This window comes from Cyclopterus lumpus, chromosome 10 (genome assembly GCF_009769545.1).
Source record: "Cyclopterus lumpus isolate fCycLum1 chromosome 10, fCycLum1.pri, whole genome shotgun sequence".
Classification (NCBI taxonomy): Eukaryota; Metazoa; Chordata; class Actinopteri; order Perciformes; family Cyclopteridae; genus Cyclopterus; species Cyclopterus lumpus.
In genome coordinates this window covers 6,357,398-6,377,493 of record NC_046975.1, presented here as the reverse complement: position 1 = coordinate 6,377,493, position 20,096 = coordinate 6,357,398, and the positions used below count along the sequence as shown (strand labels likewise).

Here is a 20,096-nt window from a genome sequence, read left to right as displayed (position 1 = left end):
TTCCTGTAATGCTGTGAGGAAATATAAGTTATTATTACAGCAGGTTATATATTACCATGTAAAAAGAGAAGAAGAAGTTTCCCCCATCTATGTACTTTGTATTCATTGCTCTTAAAAGCGTGATAACTTCATGTTTCTAATTTGCCCCATGGTGACTTTTAGCTGCGTTCAAGGACGCGAGCAGTTTAATTTCCCCCGACAGGCTGCGTAACCTTCCCATATGTAGTGGCACAGGAAATGGGATTTATTTTCAGTCTATTTCTGTTTTAACTTCATCTAACTGAGCATAGCTGTGTGTTTACCACCCCCCTTCTTTCTTTTTTTACTGACTCCAGGAAGTCCCGCTGGCTTTGTATGAAACAATGAATCACAACACCACGTGCACAAAGAGGAATCTGGATATGTATTCCATGTGTTTGTTTTCTTTTCTTCTTTTTGTCGTCAACAGGTTGTTGACACACATCTCATGCCAGGAGCTCATTGATTTTGTGGTTGGAAAATCAGATGAGGCCAGCTGATTGGTGGTGAAGTCAGTCACATGCCTGTGAGTAATTATGGCTAATAATATAGAAGTGTAATTCATATGGCGATGACTCGCCATGTCTCTGGATTGTCACTGACTGGTCGGGGCTGTCTGGGTGTGACCAGTTTACCTTTACGGTAAGTGGTTGGTAAATATTGGGCGCTCCCTCTCCAATGGACTTGCGTTGTGTTTTCTCTTTTGGTTCCGTGAGGGGCTGAAACGACAGTTACGTAACAGAAGAGGAGCCCAAGTGGAGAGAAGGGTTTGGTTTATGTGGCTGTAATTTATGAAGAATTTTATAATAGTTTCCGAGAAAGACATTTTTGTCATTTAGCACTAATCACCAGAAAAAAACACGAATAACTATTATTTGGCGCTAAAAGACTGTTGAGGTTACACTAGTTTACACCTTTTCCTTTATAATGACTAACACGTAACAGACAAGTCGTTTTTTGGGAAATACTAGACTAGTGAAATGGGACATTATGAAGTTATGAAGTCCGTTAGCAATAAAGTTAGCTAACGGTAGCTAACATAAGCCAGGCTGCTGGTGAAGTAAAAAGCGAATTGAGCAAGCTTGCAATTTATTGCTACTAAATCGAGAAAGAGTACAAATGTTGCAACTTTATCCCTGTGTTAAGTTGCAGGTTAAGCTTTATATTAGCCCATACGTTAGCAATAAAACTCAATTTTGAAATATATTATCTTAAAAACATAACTTCTGCTGTGAAATATTAACTAACAAATGTCTGAAAAAAAACCCATGAAAGACTTTGTTTCAGTTGGAGTGAAATCCACAGGATGCCATCAGTTCAGTGAGATTGACCCCATTATGCAAAATAAAACCAGCCCCGCAGGATTTCCACCAAAACCGGTGTTTCAGTGAAACCAGACACCCGTCTGTTTGTCCCTCAGTCTGTCTCTGGTATCAGGGCAGAAGGCTCAAGGTCTACTCACTCAGACACAAACACACAGCCATGGTCTGCTACTCTTGTGAGGACCATTATTTAGTAAGTTTCCAGTGCTTAAATCCTGTAAATTCACTTACAACCCCAAATCTGAACCTGAATTTAACCCCAGCTGTAACAGCACAACTCTTACCTTGTGGTCAGAATTACAACAAGCTGGTCAAAGTGAAGACATCTCGGTTGGTTTTCAATTAGGCTTTTCCTTATCTTAATATATTTCTGATGACATGCGACTCTCTAAAAGATAAAAGGCCATAAGCAAAAAACACAATCTGCTTTCCTTCTCTTTCCTTCTGCGGCCAAGGGCAGCTCTGCACGGGGGAAACAACAGGGATGTGGGTGAAACATCAACACATAAATCATATTTCAGCACGAGACTTTCTTTAAAGTGAAACATACAGAAATCTCACATGTTCTGACCTTAAAGTATCATGCTGAAATATGATTTATGTGTTGATGTTTCACCCACATTCCTGTGCACCACATACTTCCTACAATTAGCAGGACTTGTTAAGTACCAGGAAATCTTAAGTAACAGGCAACTTTCCTGTGTGTCACTATCTTTATAATTCCACGGCTTTGCGCACCTTGGGAAAGTCCCCGCAGTTCTCAAGGCCTTGTCACTCTATCCGGATGCACGTGGAGCGGATTAGACGTCCGGAGACGTTCACACGTTGTAAATGTGCATGCACAGCACCCTCTGCTGGAGGAAGGAGGGATAGCACGTCAACGAGGATCCCAGGGTTTTGTAATAGAAGAGCATCCATCCATCCATCCATCCATCCATTTTCAATACCGCTTATCCTCATTAGGGTCGCGTTGGGCAGAAGAGCAATGAATAAAAAACCTGATTAAGCTTCGCCGAATGAGAGGATGTTTGTCGTCATAAATAAATCCGTACAACTATTTAATGTGTAATATCCAATCTTAAAAATGTGTGCTCTGTAAGTACAAATAGTCTAGTATTATTACTACTATTGTTATAAAGAGTCAGTTGGTTGAAACAAGATGGTTGAAATGAAACTACGTTTGGGGATTTAATGAATATTATTGAAGTTGATTTTTCAGTTCATGGCGCGCTATTCCTTTAAAAGCTTCCTTATTGTGTTACCGTTACTTGTGTTAACGCCTTAGCCCCTGGCAGGTTAATCCGTCCATACTCTTCAGGATACCAAAAAGACACAGTCAACAACATTTTCAATGACCTTTGACCTCGACTATTGAACATGTGTCATAAGACAGAAATCAAAGGCGTCCAATAAGTCTCTGTTCTCTGCACAATCTCTTTATCGGTGCCTGCATATGGTGTTTTAACACAAAGATTAGAATTACACTTAGAGGAGGATTTTTTTCTTCTTTTTTAACCACAAGCTTGTACTTCCCATCATGCTTTTGGGGGCCTAATTCGACAACACGACGAGGCATATTTACCATGTCAAAAGTTTTGGTATTTCAACACAGTCCCCCATCAACAGCCCCATGTTTAATGCATGGGCCCCGCTGATATGGAGCCGGCTCTGTGAAGAGGATGTGCATTAGCATGGATTCACATGAGAGATGCATGCGGTTAAACAGAGCGCAAAGCTTTGCTTTGGTCCCAAAAGTAATTTAGCTGGCAGTACAAGCTGCGCGGGAGCATGCACCCTCGGGTGGTCAATGTAACGTGCTACCACGTATGTTGAATATTTTTGCATGATTTACATAATGACTTTGAACGAGTTTTCAGCTCACTTGAACATCATTGCACCACGTTGGCAAGCGCAGCAATACAAGCATGCGTTGTATTGATGGAATGTTTCTGAATTATATTCAGAAAACATTTTACTGTAATTTCATTTTAAATAAACCGTAATGTAGCATCAGGGGAGCACCATAAAAACTAAAGTGAAGCAAAAGTGTTGACATAAATTGGAAAGGCCATTCCTATCAGTAGAAATGTTCTGTTTTGCAGCTGGTGTGCAAAGCTAGCCTAAAGCTAGCTTTGTTAGCTGGGAGAATTGCCCACCAGGCTCAAAGAGGAATGCAGACGACGGCGTCGGAGCTGTCACATTTGAAAAGCACACTTAAAAACATGACGCACACGGCACTGCGTATGCAGAAGTGAAGTCTGTTTCGTTACTTGACGGACTTGTTTTTTTGACAGCAGTAACAGAGGTGAGCACTCTGGGGCCACGCAGAGGGCCGAGTACCAGAGAGAGGAGCGACGTTTAGTGAGTGAGAGACAATCCGCCTGTTTAGTTCTCTTGTAAAATCGAGCAGGTAGGTGAGTTTGCAGAAGTCTTTGGTGCCTTATATTTCTTGTCTACCAGATAAGGCCGGCGGCATGGCGCACGTGCTGTAATATAATCCTTCAAATGGCACGTTATAGCTCATCGCAGGGCAGCGCTCAGATGGACCACCTATGGAACAAGAGACTCCTGTGTGTCTACCTGCTGCGGTGCGGAAACTTTTCAACAGTCAGACGTCCATGTTTTTATACAATTTCCATATTTACAACTTGGCACAGAGGGGATGAATGTGGCACTGTTTCTATGGTGACCGGCCTGTCTGTTGACCCGGCTGGCCAGCAGACTTATAGTTGGCAAACACACACACACACACACACACATACACACACACACACACACACATGCAGTGTTTCAAACACACATGGCACATTCTGTCACCATGTTGGCAAGGCTGCCAGTGTGGTCCTTATTTTTTCTGCCTGGCTGTCTTCCTCTCTCTCTCTCTCTCTCGCTCTCACACACACACAAATACACATGTGAACGCAAATAAAACTGAGACAGGGTTTATTCATAAGTGAACATATAGCTCCTCAAGATGTTTGCGTCATTACATTTTTCTTTCTCTTCTGTCTCGCGGAAGTTTTTGGAATCTGGTGGCGACCAATTCTCCATCCCCACTTCGATTTCCTCCAGCATAGATAAATAGATACAGCAAATAGATTGTCTTGTTATACACACACAACACACAACACACACACACACCCACACACACACACACACAACACACAACACACACACACCCACACACACACACACACACACACACACACGCACACACAGTATCTCCTCTTTTACCTTTGTATTCCAGCTCAGCTTGTTAAGGATTCACAGGTGGAAGTGACTGATGCTCAAACGATTACACTCCCCCTCTCTATTTGCCTCTGTCATGAGGAGGGATCTGTGTCATTGAAACCCGCTTTTTCATGCCTCTGGATGTAATGACCCAGATTAGAGCCTCACTCATACCGACACGTTTGTGCACACTCGCACACACACACACACGCGCACACACACACGCACACACACACACACACACACAGATACACACGCACACGCAGGTCGTGTTCCCCTCCTCTTCAGTGGTAATGAATGCTGATGAGGTAGTCAAGGGAACCACTAGAGTCCAACCGAGCAGCTAAACAATGATGTCCATACTGAAGGTAAGAAAAGATGTTTTACTGAATTTGTCCCATTCAGGTGAGACTAGAGAAAGATGAATGTTGGAGAACAAAGCCATTAAGTCACTAATGATGCCTCAGTGCTACAATGTCTTCTGCCTTTCCCAAATGTAATACATTAACAGAATAAACATGGTTATTTTTATTTTTTTTAATGGTGGCAGAACAGTTTATATTTGAAGGTACTAGTGAATAGTGACATCCATTGGTATGCATTGAACAACTTCACAGCCCTTTACTGTCATAATTAGAAGAAGAACTGTCATAATTAGAAGAAGAACATTGAACATAATTCACATTGCTTCTGGGAGATTAATGAGAAGAGTGACACCACTGTCACGTATGTGCATTAAGCCCTGAGCTCACAGCAGGAGGTGGTTAGCTTAGCTTAGTAAAAGCATAAAACTGGAGGCAGGGGGAAACCTTGAAAGAAATACACCTAACACCTAATAACCCATTGTACACAACCAGTGACGTAAATAATGACAATTTATGTTTTGAGAGGAAGTTACAATGGACAGATAAAGTTTTGCGTGTCAAATAAATAGTTCCACCACGTGTTGAATTATGGACAGAGCCAGGCTAACTGTTTCCATAGGCTAAGCTAATCACTGCCTGGCTCTATCTTCATAGCTCCATACTTCACGTTAAATTATGAGACTGATAGGGCTATTCTCAATAAGACTGGAGACAACATACAAACACATGTGATATGTTAAACGTGTTAACAAACAGTTGCCCATTCACACAACCAGCAGTGTACATGTATCTCCTGTTTATGGAGAAATATCTGGCTCTTTAGCCAATGCTCCATTATGCTAAATGCTAACTAGTTGCTAACTGTGTAATTCTGCCGTTTGCTGCTGGGCCAATTGGGTACAGCGAGTTTTTAGAGCTTTTCTCTTAATACATAGTATTAGCAAAACCATATTTTTCTGTGACTCTTTAAAGATTGAACTGGTAAAAATATCTTATCTTTGTTGCAAAACTTATAGGAAGCAACTCCTTGAATGTTGTCACGGGAGGTTTGATTGGTGATTAGTGAAACCAACTTGTAAAGATTCTAAAGCAACGCATGCCATTTGTGTTGATTTTCACACACACGCAGACACACACACACACACACACACACACACACACACATATTAATTAAATATCAAATATCAGAGACACACGCATGCTTTTCACTCTAAGGCACATTCTGCTGTGAAGTCCTCTGATCAAAATCAAAGACCTACTCCATATGTACACACATTCAGCAGTGTGTGTGTATTGTAGTTGTGCCCGCAATGCTTTCTGCCTGTGTGTGTGTGTGTGTGCATGCCCCAGCTGTCTCACTGAGCTCCCTGTTGTTTGTCCTGCCATTGCAGAAGGAGCCAACACTGTAAACTCTGTGGATCGATGCTCGTTTGGAGGATTTCTCTATTTAATTCCACCTCAGTCAGCAGCCCTTCATCCTTCTGTGTGTGTGTGTGTGTGTATGCGTGTGTGTATGTCTGCACACTGGGGTGCGTGAATGTATGTCCTTGTGTGTGCACATTTGTATCTCTATCTTCATATTGAATTGTCTGTGTGAGCATGTGCAGATGAATTCTGCAGGAGCTTTGTGTGGATGCTAACATCTATGTGTACACTTCTGTCGCCCACACACGCATGCACGCACACACGCTCGCACACACACGCACACACACACACACACACACACACACAAAGAGGGAGGAGTCTCGCAGCAGAGGCCAAAGACACACACCATCGGGATTGTCTAGCACCTCCCCCTCGTTTTGATTGCACTCATAATGCTATTACTTCGTAGCACACAAACATCAGCATATTGATTTATCTTCCCCACTTTCATTTGAAATGCTTACACACATAAACACTCCTCATGAAAACACATCTTGAGATTGCACATTAGAACACACACACACACACAGGTAAATGCATGCATGAGGGCATACACACACATATACACACTGACACTGCCACCATCAGAGGAGACCACCCACCTCAACAAACCAAAACGCAAGCTGTTCCCTTTTTCTCCTCACCAGCTCCCCCGCCCCCATTGTCACATCAGGGATTTCCAGTGTCCCAAACACGTTGCAGCCATCCTGGCTCTGCAGATGTCACTTAGCTGCAGAACCTCCTCATTTCTGCATCCATCCATCCATCCCTCCGCCTCTCCTGGGACACGGAGGAGGTACGGAGCAGGGGGCAGTGAGTGCATGTGAGTGTGTGTGTGTGTGTGTGTGTGCGGTTACACACACACACACACACACACACACACACACACACAAACACGGGTTACAGAGGGGGAAGGGAGACAGGCAGGTTAATGAATTAGTAATTAGGATTGACGTTGCGTCTGCAGTGGGTTTCCCCCAAACTCTCCGGTCATCTGTGCATCCTCTGAACTCTCTTTGTCATCTTCAAACCCTCTGCTCCCCGCCTCCCCCTCCCTGCCCCCTCCTCCTTGCATAACCCCCCTCTACCTGTCTCACTTCGGGCCTCGTCTCTCTAACCTTCTCTTCCCCTTGTCTTCAAACGCACACCAGACTCTTTTGTTCCGGCCACATCCTCTCTCTTGCTTTCTGCATCTTTCTCTTCTTCTTATCCCCCCTTTTCTCTCTCCCTCTCCTCTCCTCTTCTCAGCCACTCCCCTCTTCTTCTGTCTCCTTCTAATGTGCTATTGATCACTGGAGATCAACTGGATTGGAGGCTGAAGTTCTGAATCCATGCAGGCGTCACATTGATGCTCTGCATTATAAAGGCTGCATCAGATATCTCAGAAGAAAACGTCGTTAAAAAACCAAAACAACAACTTGGCAGCAGACAATGCAGTGTGTGTATTTACGGCTGCTGGGCTTCTGTTTATGACCTTGAGATGCACAAGTAAAGAGGGTAATCTCAAAGCACTATACTGTATATATTAAAGACAATGCAGATGGTTTGCACTTTGGCTCTTGGCTTGATTTAACTGTGCTGGTTTTTACACGTGGGAGATGAGCAAGAGTGAGAGAGCAGGTTGAAAGGGAGTGAGGAACGGGTGTTGGGCATGTGCTGGTACACTGGAAGGAAACGTCCTCGATGCTTTGTCAAAGGCAAAGAATTTTACAATTTTGTGTTAGATCCTCTGCTATTCAACAGCAAAAACAAAACATGGCAACATCATCCCAGGCTCAGAGTAGGCAGCTGCTGTTTGACAGCACAATCACAGATATCTCAAACCGTGCCTTGTTTATCTCTGTCTTTCTGTCTATGTAATACTTGAGGGGGAGGGGAGTGGGTCAGGCAGCTTAATGTATGTATATAAATTTGCAAACACAAAGGAATTCACACACACCTTTTCAGAAAATGTCCATTAACATCAAAAGCGTCTCATCTTTGTTCTCCAGTCTACATAAATGGTTGTCCTCTTTCCGGTGGTTGAATTCGTGGTGTTTTCCTTTGGTGTGGGCTGTAATTAGAGTCCCAGCACCAAGAAAAGGAGTATTGACAGTTTCCTCCAGAATGACTGGCATCTTTTTGGAAAAAAAAGGAATTGACAAAGATCAGCGGGGAAAAAAATAGGCTGCTGTTAATACCACAAGTAAGTGTGGTCAAACTGTCATGGCATTTGTTAAAACTATTTGCCCAAGATAACGATGTCCTCTGGAAGCTATAGAAGTCTGATAGACTTAATAATCGGCTTCTCGACCGGTGCGTGCCGGATTAGGCTCCACAACGCACTGTGGGAGGAGAGGGATGGATGGGAAACTTTGTTTACTAAGGCTGTGACATTGTTGTAATATTGCTAATGTTATCCCAGCTAACAGTAATTACAGTCAAATAAACAGTAACCACCATTCACAGGCTAAGAGTAACCAGCAGATTAAAGGTTAGAGCCATATTGTTATCACAATAAAACAGCTTTACAGCATACTAAATTATGTTGTGCCACATTAACCTGACCTCTCTATCATTTGTTATGTGTTTTACAGAAAATAACACAAGCACTAACAAAGTCTCTGCAATTCTATGTTGATTGTTTGGCAATAGCTAGGTCGTTTTATTGAGTAGCATATCTAACAATCTATAAAAGCCGGATATTGACCGTTTCATGGGTCATGTTTTCCCTCGCAGACATCAAATTCCTATCTAAATCAAACTACAGCATGACCGATGCTACATCCTGGATATGACAGCTGCAGGACTTTAGACCTCGGACGGGACTATTTGACTGTCTGTAAATCATCAGCATGGTCTGTTTTTCTGGTCAATTCCCAAACTTTTCCCCCAGTTGACATGTTTTCCCAATGCATCTGGGGAAATAAATAAATAGATGCCAAGTCGACCAACCCATTCTCCTGAGAACATACTGGAACCCTCCCCAGGGTGCTGTTGGCCATCCCTGGACTTCAGTCTGGGAACTACTTTACACCCTTGGCTCCCCCTGCATCCAGCTCCTGTGATAAAGTTAAAGCCTAACCCATTTTAATGGTATTTAGGTCTCGGCAGTTATATCACCCGTGGTCAGAGAGGAGAAGGACTAATCTTCACTGCAGGCTACAGTGTCTGATACCAACAGGCCCTCGAGACACCTCCCGTTCACACCGTGCGGTGACCACGGGAGAGTGATGGGGCTCGCGAGCGGTCGGAGGAGCAGAACTACAATCCCCCAGCTGCCACTCAAACACGCCGAGACTCCGCGAAGAGGAGGAGGAGGAGGAGGAGGAGGAGACGGAGACGGGGAGGACGCCTCCGTTCATCAGTCCGCGCAGTAGTCGCTCTCGCTACCGCCTGGATCTCCAGCGAGCCCCCGAGCCAGCCTGCGCGGAGGCGCGAGACACCACCACGAGCTTCGGCAGAGAGAGAGAGAGAGCGAGAGAGAGAGAGAGAGAGAGCGAGAGAGAGAGAGAGAGAGAGAGCCCGTCTGTCAGTGTTATTCCCCGGTGTGGATGGAGAGACAGAGGGAGAGAGAGGACCACCGAGAAAAGTCTCCTTTCGGCGTCTGACTGCACGCACTTTCCCGGTGAGTGAGGACACCCTCCGTTACAGTGTTGAAAGTGTTGTCGTTTTTTAAGCTAGTACCGTGTTAGCGCTAATTCCTCCGTTTGAGTCATAACGCAGCCCGGCGCTCACATAATCGTGCATTTTAGTTTATGAGCGAGCATTTCTCAAACGGGGCTGCGTGGAGTTTTTTCTTGCTAATCTGTGACCCCCCCAAAAAGAAGCTCTCACAGCCCGCAGCCTCCTCGCACCGGCGGGCTGGAGGACAGCGGTGCTTGTGGAGCTAATACGGGTTGAAAGATACGTGCACCGCGCGGGCCGTGCGGTTCTATGGAGGTGTGTGTGTGTGTGTGTGTGTGTGTGTTCCCCTCTCTCTCCCCCTGTACCCCGAGAAGAGAAAGAGAAAGCGTTTCCCTTCCGCTTCTAGGCGGACAAGTCGATCTTGAAACGCGACCAAGGTCTATTTTGGAGGAAAGAAAGGCACCGGCCTCAATTGAGCTTGAGCCGTGTCTCCCAGCCATCCTGTTGTCATGGTTACTGGCTCGAGGAGGCTGGGAGAACAGGGCTGTCTCGCGCTGTGCTCTCTCTCTCACTCTCTCTCTCACACGCACGCACACACGCGCGTGCGCAGGGAGAGCGAGAGACAATAAGCATAGCCTCTCCGTTTGTTTATGTCTTTTTAAGTGTATTGGGAGAACCCTACTGGAGAAGAACCAGGCTGAGGGTATCCGATTATTCTATGCACACTGTAAAGGTCAATATAAGCCCCCACATGTGAATTAAAAAAGATGAGATAAAAACAACTATAATAAACCATAAAATCAACATGAGCCCAACATGGACCTCCGGTCACAGAATATTATAGAAAAATATACAGTGATTTATTTTGTCACAGTGTAAGACAGAGCGGACTAGATTTATCTTTGCCTCAGGATGTGGGTGTTCTTTATAACAGGTGTTTGATAGCAGCTTATTTTTCATCGCCAAAGCACAGTCACTATTATCTTAATTATAGACATTTACATGTCTAGTCTAGAGCCATTGCAATTCATTCCCCCAATACAAATGTGCAGCTCAGCTTTCTCCAATGTAATCATCCTGCACGCAAGGTGTCAGACATCCAGACAAACCAGCAGCAGCTCCACACTGTTTATCTCTTCCTCTTCTCCCGATTCTTTCTCTGTCATTGTCCTTCTTATACTTTATTGACACAATGTTGGAGCAGAATAAACAATACCGAAAACCCTTTAGGACGCAACATTTAGAAATACACATATTTCAAACTGTGTTTAGAAAACACATTTAACACAAATACATGAAACACGTTAATGCTTATTTTACATTAAAACAGAAATTCCAATATGAGAAAGGGAGCAGGCAATTTTACAAATCATTCAGATGCCAGAATGGGTATGCTGTGTGTGTGTGTGTTTGTGTGTGTGTGTGTGTGTGTGTGTGTGTGTGTGTGTGTGTGTAATAAAGAGTGAATTTGCATGTCAAAATGGAAATGCCTAGGGAAAAACAAGATAAATCACCACATTACTGTGAGCATGTATTGAGATGTAAGCATTTAGAGTGACACAATGTGAGGGGATGGTTGACCTTGACAGCACAGAAGTGACATATTAGGGTGATTTGGGAGCTGGCTCACTGTTACGCTCCAGTAGGCTGATGGGGCGGCTAGTTGGAGGCTCTGTGGTCTTAATGTGTGACTTGCAGGCAGGCAGACAGGCTAGGAAAACACCCTGGACAACTTCCAACTCAGTATTTTCCTTCTTTCCTGTCCAGGCTAAAGGCCAGGAAATTATTTTTCTTCCTCTCTGCCTGCATCTGCGCTTGCAACACAACAGCATTTTTAAAAGATGACTCTAACTTTGCACCGTGTTTGTGTGTGTGTGTGTGTGTGTTTGTGTGTGTGAGTGTGAGTGTGCATGTGCGTGTGTGAGTGTGTTGGCTGCAGTATAAGTGCCTCGCTGCATGTCATGAACAGGGTCAGTAGGTCGTTTATAGTATGAGGCCGCAGTGTTTCTTTCTGAGCATGAAGAGAGGAGGAGGGAAGTCCTTAGTATTCAGATGTGATTAGCACCCATCAGTATTCAGTGATTGCTCTGTAAATGAATTTTGATTACTGATTAGCTCTTTATAAAAAGTAGTTAGAGGGTTGTCCTGGTGATGGTTAAGGTGACTATTAAGATTTCTTTTGTTTGGAAGATTTTTGTTCATTGTGTTTCACATCCTCTGATTTCTTTCTTGTCTTTCTCTGCTCTGTTTTCTTCTAACGAAAGCTTTAATAGTGCAAGCAATATATGTATATATATATATATATACATATATACATATATACATATATATATACATATATACATATATATATATACATATATACATATATACATATATATATATACATATATACATATATATATATATATACATATATACATATATACATATATATATATATACATATATACATATATACATATATATATATATATATATATATACATATATATATATATATATTTAATTCATCACTGGGCTTGTTTTGTATCTCTGTGTGGGCATCATTTACATTTCCGAAATGGAGATAATCAACTCCATGCCACTGTGAAGAAGAGCCATGCAGTATCCTTCACAGCACGTGCTTTTCAGGAAGACACCCTCATGGGAAAACAACACACCTTTTTTGCCGTTGTTTAAAATGAATGCGGGCACAGCGCTTTAAACGTAATGAGGTCAGACAAGGTAAAAGTGGTCAATTGGCTGCCTCAATCACCGTTTAGCTCTTTTTTAGTCTGCTGAGTTGATTGTTTTATGTATATATATTAATTTGTGTTACTGCAATGGTGACTTTGTAGCTATTTTGCAAACAGTTAGTTGACTTCTGTCTATACACCAAGTGATGGAGATATTGTAGCTGTCAAAAATTCTAGATATAACGTATATATATATATATATATATATATATATATATATATATATATATATATATATATATATATATATATATATAAATCTCACATGATTTTCCAACTCCTGAGGGTTGTCTGAGGGAACACTTAAACTGTTGGTTGCATTATGGGAAATGTAGAAGCGAGCTTTTCTGAAACTTACCAGGGTCAAGTGGTGACCTATGCTGCTTTGATTGCTATATGCATCTCCCAGATGTATTTAATGTCCTTTAACACCCATGGTGTAACCAAATGACTTGTTTAGCGGTTCAAGCCCCAGTTTTAAGTTGGACCATGTGGAACCTCAGTACACAATGCCCCAGCTGGGTGGGCTTCCATATCCCTGCCTGATTACCTCAGTAGCTTTTCTTTGGCATCTTTCTGCCTATATACAGAGCAGTTATCGCCCAGAGTCCCTGTGGACTGCGGCTCTGTGTCTCAGTTCAAATCAATAAGTATCGCCACGGTGCGTGTCCATATGTGTGCATCTTGGTGTGTGTGTGTATCAGAGAGTGTGTGCCTATGTCTGATTGAGACAGGAAGACAGGCAGAGAGATAGTGAGCGATATAAAAGGCTCAGAAGACAGAAGAGAGCTATTTAATGGCAACTTGGCCTTTTATCCAGCGTCAACCTCACTGGATTGGTGGTTTCTATGCCTGGATGGGCGCGTTGTCATGATGTGTGTTTGTGTTGATTGGCAGACGGTCTGATCGCAATTATAGGAAATTGATAAGGTTTAAGAGGCCCAGTGTTCTGCTGACAAGTGGAATGCAATACGTCTCTCCTGATAGCCATTGTATAGAGACACAAAGACTGAGACACACACACATAGTCTCAGAGCCCCCCCACCCCCTTCTCTATCATCGGCTGTGTTTGTCTCAATCCGTCTATGTGGGGTGTCTGAGCACATCTTCACTTCTTCCTCAGCTGCTGGGTTTCATGCTGCTCACTTCCACAGTCGTCGTCGGTTTTTATTTTTATTTTTTTTCTTCTCCTTGCTAAGACCCATTTACCTCAATTACTGCAAAATGAGAGGCGGAGACGGAGAAAAGAGGGAGCGGAGAGTTAGAGTGTGAGATAGCAGAAAAACATAATGTCGAACAGATGAAGAAGAGAGAGTGGGAGAAAAACAGGACACTGGAGACTCGCGAAGAGGGAGAGAATTCCCACTCTGCGGGTCTGGTTTCATAACTGTTCACTCTTTCCATTTATGGAGATGTGTCACTGTTTTGTTTGTGTTTGACTGTGCACACTAATGTGTGCAAATGCATCTTTGTGTAATTGCATGAACGGATGCAAATCGTGCCCGCCTGCATATGCCTAGTTTGAGGAGTGAATATCAGCTCCAATAGACTCCAGATATTCAGTTGTTATATTGATAAAGTAGGTAAGCACATATATCCATGAAATATGTAGTTATGACAGTCTCTCCAATTTGTCATCAGCCTATGTGGTGTACCTTTTTAGGTGTGTCCTAATGAAGTTAATAAATCATATGCGGTCCATACTGGCGAGTGACACGTGATAGATGGTTCTGCAGATAGAGACAAACTGCCCGGTATAGTGCAAACCATTCCCATGCTACATGTAAAATGAAAAAAAAAAGTAAAAAGAAAGAAAGAAGGAGGAGAAAGAGGAGGCCAATCACTGATTGTGGACAGTATGCAGAAATAATTAGTTGGGACGATCAGTCAGAGTCCTTTGAGATCTTCACCCTTCCAACGGGAGTCAGAGTGAGAAGGATTAAGACGCGATAGCAGAAAACACACACAAAGCATCACATGATGTTATCCTGTATTTTTCTTACTGCTTGCGCTTCCCAGCGTGACAGAAGACAATCTTGGTGCTTATTCAAACTGTCATGTGACAAGGCGGATGACAGCGACAGCGTTTGCTGTCTCATTCGTGCCTCTCGGTGCTCCAACAATAACATGTAGCCGCGGGCACGGAGACCGAGAGCTCAGTACCACCACAGCATTTTTGGGGTCGAGAATGTTACGTCGTGAAAAAAAGGAAAGGTCTGCTGTCATTAGGAGACACGTTTGAGACAAGAGAAGCAACCCTGACTTGCTTCTGCATAATTTGCATCATCTCTTTCGCAGCTGCGATGAAACATTCAGTGTGGCGTCCTCATGCTCAGGGGGCTAAGCCAAACCAATTGCAATCTCATACATGCACATTTGGCTCACATCCTAGCCCGCCACAGATCTTTCCTCTCCATCATAATACCGCTTTTGTTTTTTCTCGCTGCGGTTTGATCAAAACAACGCGCCAGCGCGAGAACATTTCCCCTGAGAAACCTCAGAGTTGTGTTTGAGGGGGTTCAGTGTGATCATTTCTGCCTAACTAGGCCCCGCACCTGCATGTGCATGCCTCCAGAAGGGCTTTAAACATCCACGTAAACATTGTGCTGCAGTTGGATGATTCAGCAGAGCAGAGCTCTACGGACCGTCTGCATCCGGCAGACGGGGCTGCACTCTGCAACAGTCTCAGAATCACAACGCCTTCTCCGCCTGTGCTGGCTTGTGTTTGATCAAATGTGCGTCATTTCTTTGGTTAATTGCACTTCATTTAATTCAATTTTTCAATCCAGTTTATTTTGTAAAGCCCAATATCACAAATTACAAATTTGCCTCAGAGGGCTTTACAATCTGTACACATACGACATCCCTGTCCCAGGACCTCACATCGGATCAGGAAAAACTCCCCAAAAATAACCTTTCACAAGGAAAAAAGGGAAGAAACCTTCAGGAGAGCAACAGAGGAGGATCCTTCTCCCCGGATGGACAGATGCAATAGATGTCATGTGTACAGAATGAACAGCATTTACAAAGTTACATAAACACATTACATGAATATGACAATGTATGAATGGACCTCCACAATCCATGAAAAAGAAGGAGGTAGAGAGGAGGGGGGGCGGGGCGCATCAGCAGGGCCAACGCGGGAGGCCGGCTCACCAGGCATCAGACACCTCCAGGTCCAATGGACCCTATGAGACGTGAAGTCACAACGACTCCGGGGAGGAAGCAGAGTTAATAAGGTGCAATGGAGAGATGTAAATTCATCCATAAGTAGAGAGAGAAGAGGAGATAGGTGCTCAGTGTATCCTAAAACATCCCCCAGCAGCCTATAAGCCTATGGCAGCATATCAAGGGGCTCGAACAGGGCAAACCTGATTCAGCCCTAACTATAAGCACTATTAAAGAGGAAAGTCTTAAGTCTATTCTTGAATGAGGTGACTGTGTCTGCCTCCCGGACTGAAAGTGGAAGCTGGTTCCATAAAAGAGGAGCTTGATAACTGATACCTTTATATCTGAATTATTACAGAATTATTTTTTTTTAAATGTATTTCAAGCGGTAGAATTGTCTCCTGACATTTTAACATTACTTCATAGAGTAACGTCACACAAAGACAAGTTAAGACAATGGAAATATGAAACAATACGCCTTATAATTACGAATTAGGAATTGGGAAATCTTGGCTTTATGTTAATACTAATATTTTGATAATAGTGATAGATAGCTTGTATGTAAAATCAGCAGGAACATATTCTAATTGATTGAGATTGAACGTTTGTTATTGACCTTGGAAACAGCAGTTTGACAAAACAATGCAGCACAAGGTGCAGTAACATCTGTTCTGGAGCTTTCCATCACATGACCTCACAGTCCACCTCAGCAGGAAGACTTTTCTCAGCAGATTAACGTGTTTTGGTCCGTGTTGGCTCACAGGATGTTCGCAGATTGAAAGTTCATCCATGACCTTGAAGATTGCACGATTCAAACGATGACAAATACTTATCGATTAATCTATTATCCAAATTGTCGGGCGATCCATTGTCTTTCAGTTGATTCATCAGTTGATTGTTTCAGCACAAATCCCACTCTTCATCCGATTATATCTATAAAATTGGGAATTCTAATCTTTTTTTTCCACAGGAAAGAAAATCAAATTTTTTCATCAAACGAATAATATATCAGCCTTCTGTAATTCAAACATTAGTCGCTCTCTGCAGAGCCGTAATTACGAGCGGCTCATTAGCACATGCCCTTGAGCCTCAGTAAGGATAGAGGAGGACCTGCTGCGCAGAGGTCCAGCGGTGCAAGTGAGAGTAACAGTAGTTTAAATCTCAGGTTTCCATCATGCATTTACACAAAGCGCGGGCACAGCGGGATGGAGACAGATAGTTATTCAGCTGCGAAATCTCCACATAGACAGAAAGCGGATGAGCTTGCGGGATCATTTTGACAGGAATCAGTTGAGCTGTATTAAACAAATCCCTCTCGGTGCCAGCCTGCCTGTCCGTATTCCTCTACTCGCTGCTTTATCTACCTTCCTGCCCTCCTTTCAGAGCTGTTTTTTGGGGGGATCATCTGATGCAGAGGACAAAGCGTTCCAGACGTGTTTACATCTAAAACAAACAAATAGTAACACACACGTGCTGTTCTTTTACTGAAGGTGACCTCTCTGACTTGTAATTAAGACTAGAAATAATCAAATGGCTCTATCAGTATCTGCCGTAGTTATTACAGTCATTTTATAACACAACCTTCTCCTCCTCCTCATTTCCTCGTGGTGCTTTGTCTTCCTTTCATGCTGAGTTTCCTCTCTCTCTTCTGGCTCTGTGTCTCCTTTTCTCTGCAGAGTGTTCTCCCCGGTTGCTGATCGGAAGCTCCGGTCCTCATCTCTGGCAGAAGTGGACAGCAGCGCCCCCATCAGTGAAGACCACCATGACCCAGGAGGGGCAGGCTCTGCCCTCTCCCACCCCGCCAGAGAGCCCAGTGGAGCCCGACACCACAAGCACCAGCACCACTGACCCACCCGCAGAGACACACGGCCAGGCAGAGCGGGACAAGCTGGGGGCCAAGGACGACACAGAGGAGCGAAAACAAGAGGAGATCAGAGAGGGAGAGGAGGAGGCCCACGGGGAGACGCACGGGGAAGGAGAGGGGAGGGAAGACGTAAAGGATGAGGGAGGAGAGGGCGAGTTGAAAGAGGAGAGTGGTAAAGGGGATCGACATACAGATGGAGGAGTGGAGGTAGAGAGGGAAGGGGCGAGAGGGGAAGTGCGCATAAATGTGGAGGTGAGCTCGGCGGGTGAGGAGGAGGCAACGCAGGAGGAGGAGGGGATGGAAGAGGAAGAGGAGGGGAAGGAAAATGAAGAGATGCAACCTTCTACCGAAGAGGAGGCAACTCACCCTGAACAAGCTGGACGGTTAGTGCACTAAATCATCCTCCTCTGTAAAGAAATATATATCGCTGTTAGAGAGCGGAGACCTTTTGACCTTTCGGTGTCAAAGTATGATATCACTTTAAAGAATAACTCATGTACACACAGACACACACACACACACACACACACACACACACACACACACACACACGCGTAGGCGTACTTGTTTTAGAAAGCTAAATCTGCCTTTTGTGGTCTGGGTGTTTATGTTTCACGTATCATAATAGAAGGCCACTTTGCCATGCCGAATGTTTTTAGTGGTAAATGGTTTTCCCAGTGCGGTACTCGGGATCATAATTAACCTTATTTGCATTTTACAAAAATTGAGAGACAAAAGGCCTCGACTAAATGAGCTGAAAGGGAAAACTAAAAGGAACGACGCGGTTTTATTTTCAAGGAGCCGGAGGACCCGGTAAACCAATTTCAAACCAACAAAGATAGGCAGTGAATGGCACTCGGGGATTTGTGTCAATTAATTAGCGTTATGCTTTATGAGAAAACTAGATAAAATAAAATACATAATGGTTTTATGAAATGCACAGACACACTCCAACGCACCAATGCAAAAATACAGTTAACGTATATTAAGTCGTTTCACTCTTTTGATGAGAGTTATTTCTCTCCATCAGCAGCAAACACAGAGCACCAATAGATTCATATTGTCAGAAATGAAAGGGATGAAATAGTAGAGGTTTGACAGCCCGGGGGAGATGAGCTTCCAGCTATTCACGCAGTGGCAAATTGAACAGTGCGTTTGCATCTTTCATCTTGCTTCAATTGTCACTGTGGCCATTCAAGCTGAAATATGTTCCCATTGTGCATACTTCCCCTGAATGAAGATGATTTCAGCACTGAAAATGAATGATCTGCTTTGCATGTGTGCCGACCTCAACAAAGCAAACGGAGAGTGTTTGAGTCATATGCTAAAGGTAATTTCACACTATCCCGTTGTCTTCTCTCTCTCCACGATGAAACAGACTGGCAAATGGCATAGGTGGGCATGAAGACGACGACGAGGCGGGTGAGGAGGACGAGGGAGGAGATGAGGTGGGCACTCACACGCATTTGGACGCTTTCAGCTCCAACTTTGAGACGACTGTAGAACAGGCCGACGCTGAGGTGGAGGAAGAGGAGGAAGAGGTCCAGAAGGAGGGAGATGGGAGAGAGAATCAGGACAGCTTCAGCTCGACGTTTGAGCAGATCGTTGAGCAGGTTGACGTCCAGGAGGAGGAGGAGGAGGAGGAAGAGGAGAGGGAGCTAAAGGAGGAGAGGGAGAAGGGCAGGGTTGACAACAAAGACGGCTTCAGCTCCACGTTCGAGCGCATCGTGGAGTCTGCCCTCCTGAGGGGTGGGACCTGCTACAGCAGCCTGGACTCTCTTGACGTGCTGTCGCTCACCGACGAGACGGACAGCTGCGTCAGCTTCGAGGCGCCACTGACGCCGCTCATCCAGCAGAGGTCACTGTTACAGGGTCCTGAACCCCTGGAGCTGGAGCTGGCAACAGTTCAGGAGCTAGAAGGAGCTGAGGCTGGACCGGACTCCCCAAGTGACCTCACGGCCGGGGGGAGCGCTGTCTTCGGAGCTATGGCCGGAGTAGGAGGAAGCCCGCTGAGGACCACCATACCAGGAAGCAGGTCCGAGTTTGTGCTGAGCCAACCCGCACGCTGGGGCATCCCGAATGGATACCATGGAGCCGTAGAGGGTTGTGGAGCCATGATCAACTCTGTCAGGTGAGAAGGCCCGATTCTATCTTGAGTTATTTATGAATTTACACCATCCTTTAACTTATTTTGAGCTAGGGAATGGGTTTTGTTTCAACAGGAATTAGACACTATTATGGGCTGGGCAACATATCAATATTGTATCAATATTATATCAATATTGTATCAATATTATATCAATATTGTGATACGACACTAGATATCGTATAATGGCTTGAGTGTTGTCTTTTCCAGTTT

At 44.1% G+C, this 20,096-nt stretch overlaps 2 protein-coding genes across 4 annotated transcripts in view; one reads left to right on the top strand and one right to left on the bottom strand.

Moving 5' to 3' along the window:
- The window catches only part of zgc:92242 (uncharacterized protein LOC436899 homolog), a 10,087-nt gene extending 8,068 nt beyond the window's left edge, over window positions 1-2,019 (bottom strand). The window contains exons 1-3 of one of the 2 annotated variants that reach the window (XM_034543824.1): window positions 1,912-2,019; window positions 1,625-1,802; window positions 1-11 (exon numbers count right to left, since the gene is read on the bottom strand). The exon at window positions 1-11 is cut by the window's left edge and continues 274 nt beyond it. The gene's annotated coding sequence lies outside the window, so the exon portion shown is untranslated. Of the gene's footprint in view, window positions 12-1,624 lie in introns of both variants that reach the window. The other variant, XM_034543823.1, reaches the window with a different exon arrangement.
- The window catches only part of psd2 (pleckstrin and Sec7 domain containing 2), a 43,026-nt gene continuing 23,326 nt past the window's right edge, over window positions 397-20,096 (top strand). The window contains exons 1-3 of one of the 2 annotated variants that reach the window (XM_034543820.1): window positions 397-544; window positions 17,550-18,120; window positions 19,116-19,868. In XM_034543820.1, the coding sequence (XP_034399711.1) occupies window positions 17,636-18,120; window positions 19,116-19,868 (1,238 nt within the window). In that variant the 5' untranslated portion in view covers window positions 397-544; window positions 17,550-17,635. Of the gene's footprint in view, window positions 545-9,690; window positions 9,969-17,549; window positions 18,121-19,115; window positions 19,869-20,096 lie in introns of those variants that run through there. The other variant, XM_034543821.1, reaches the window with a different exon arrangement.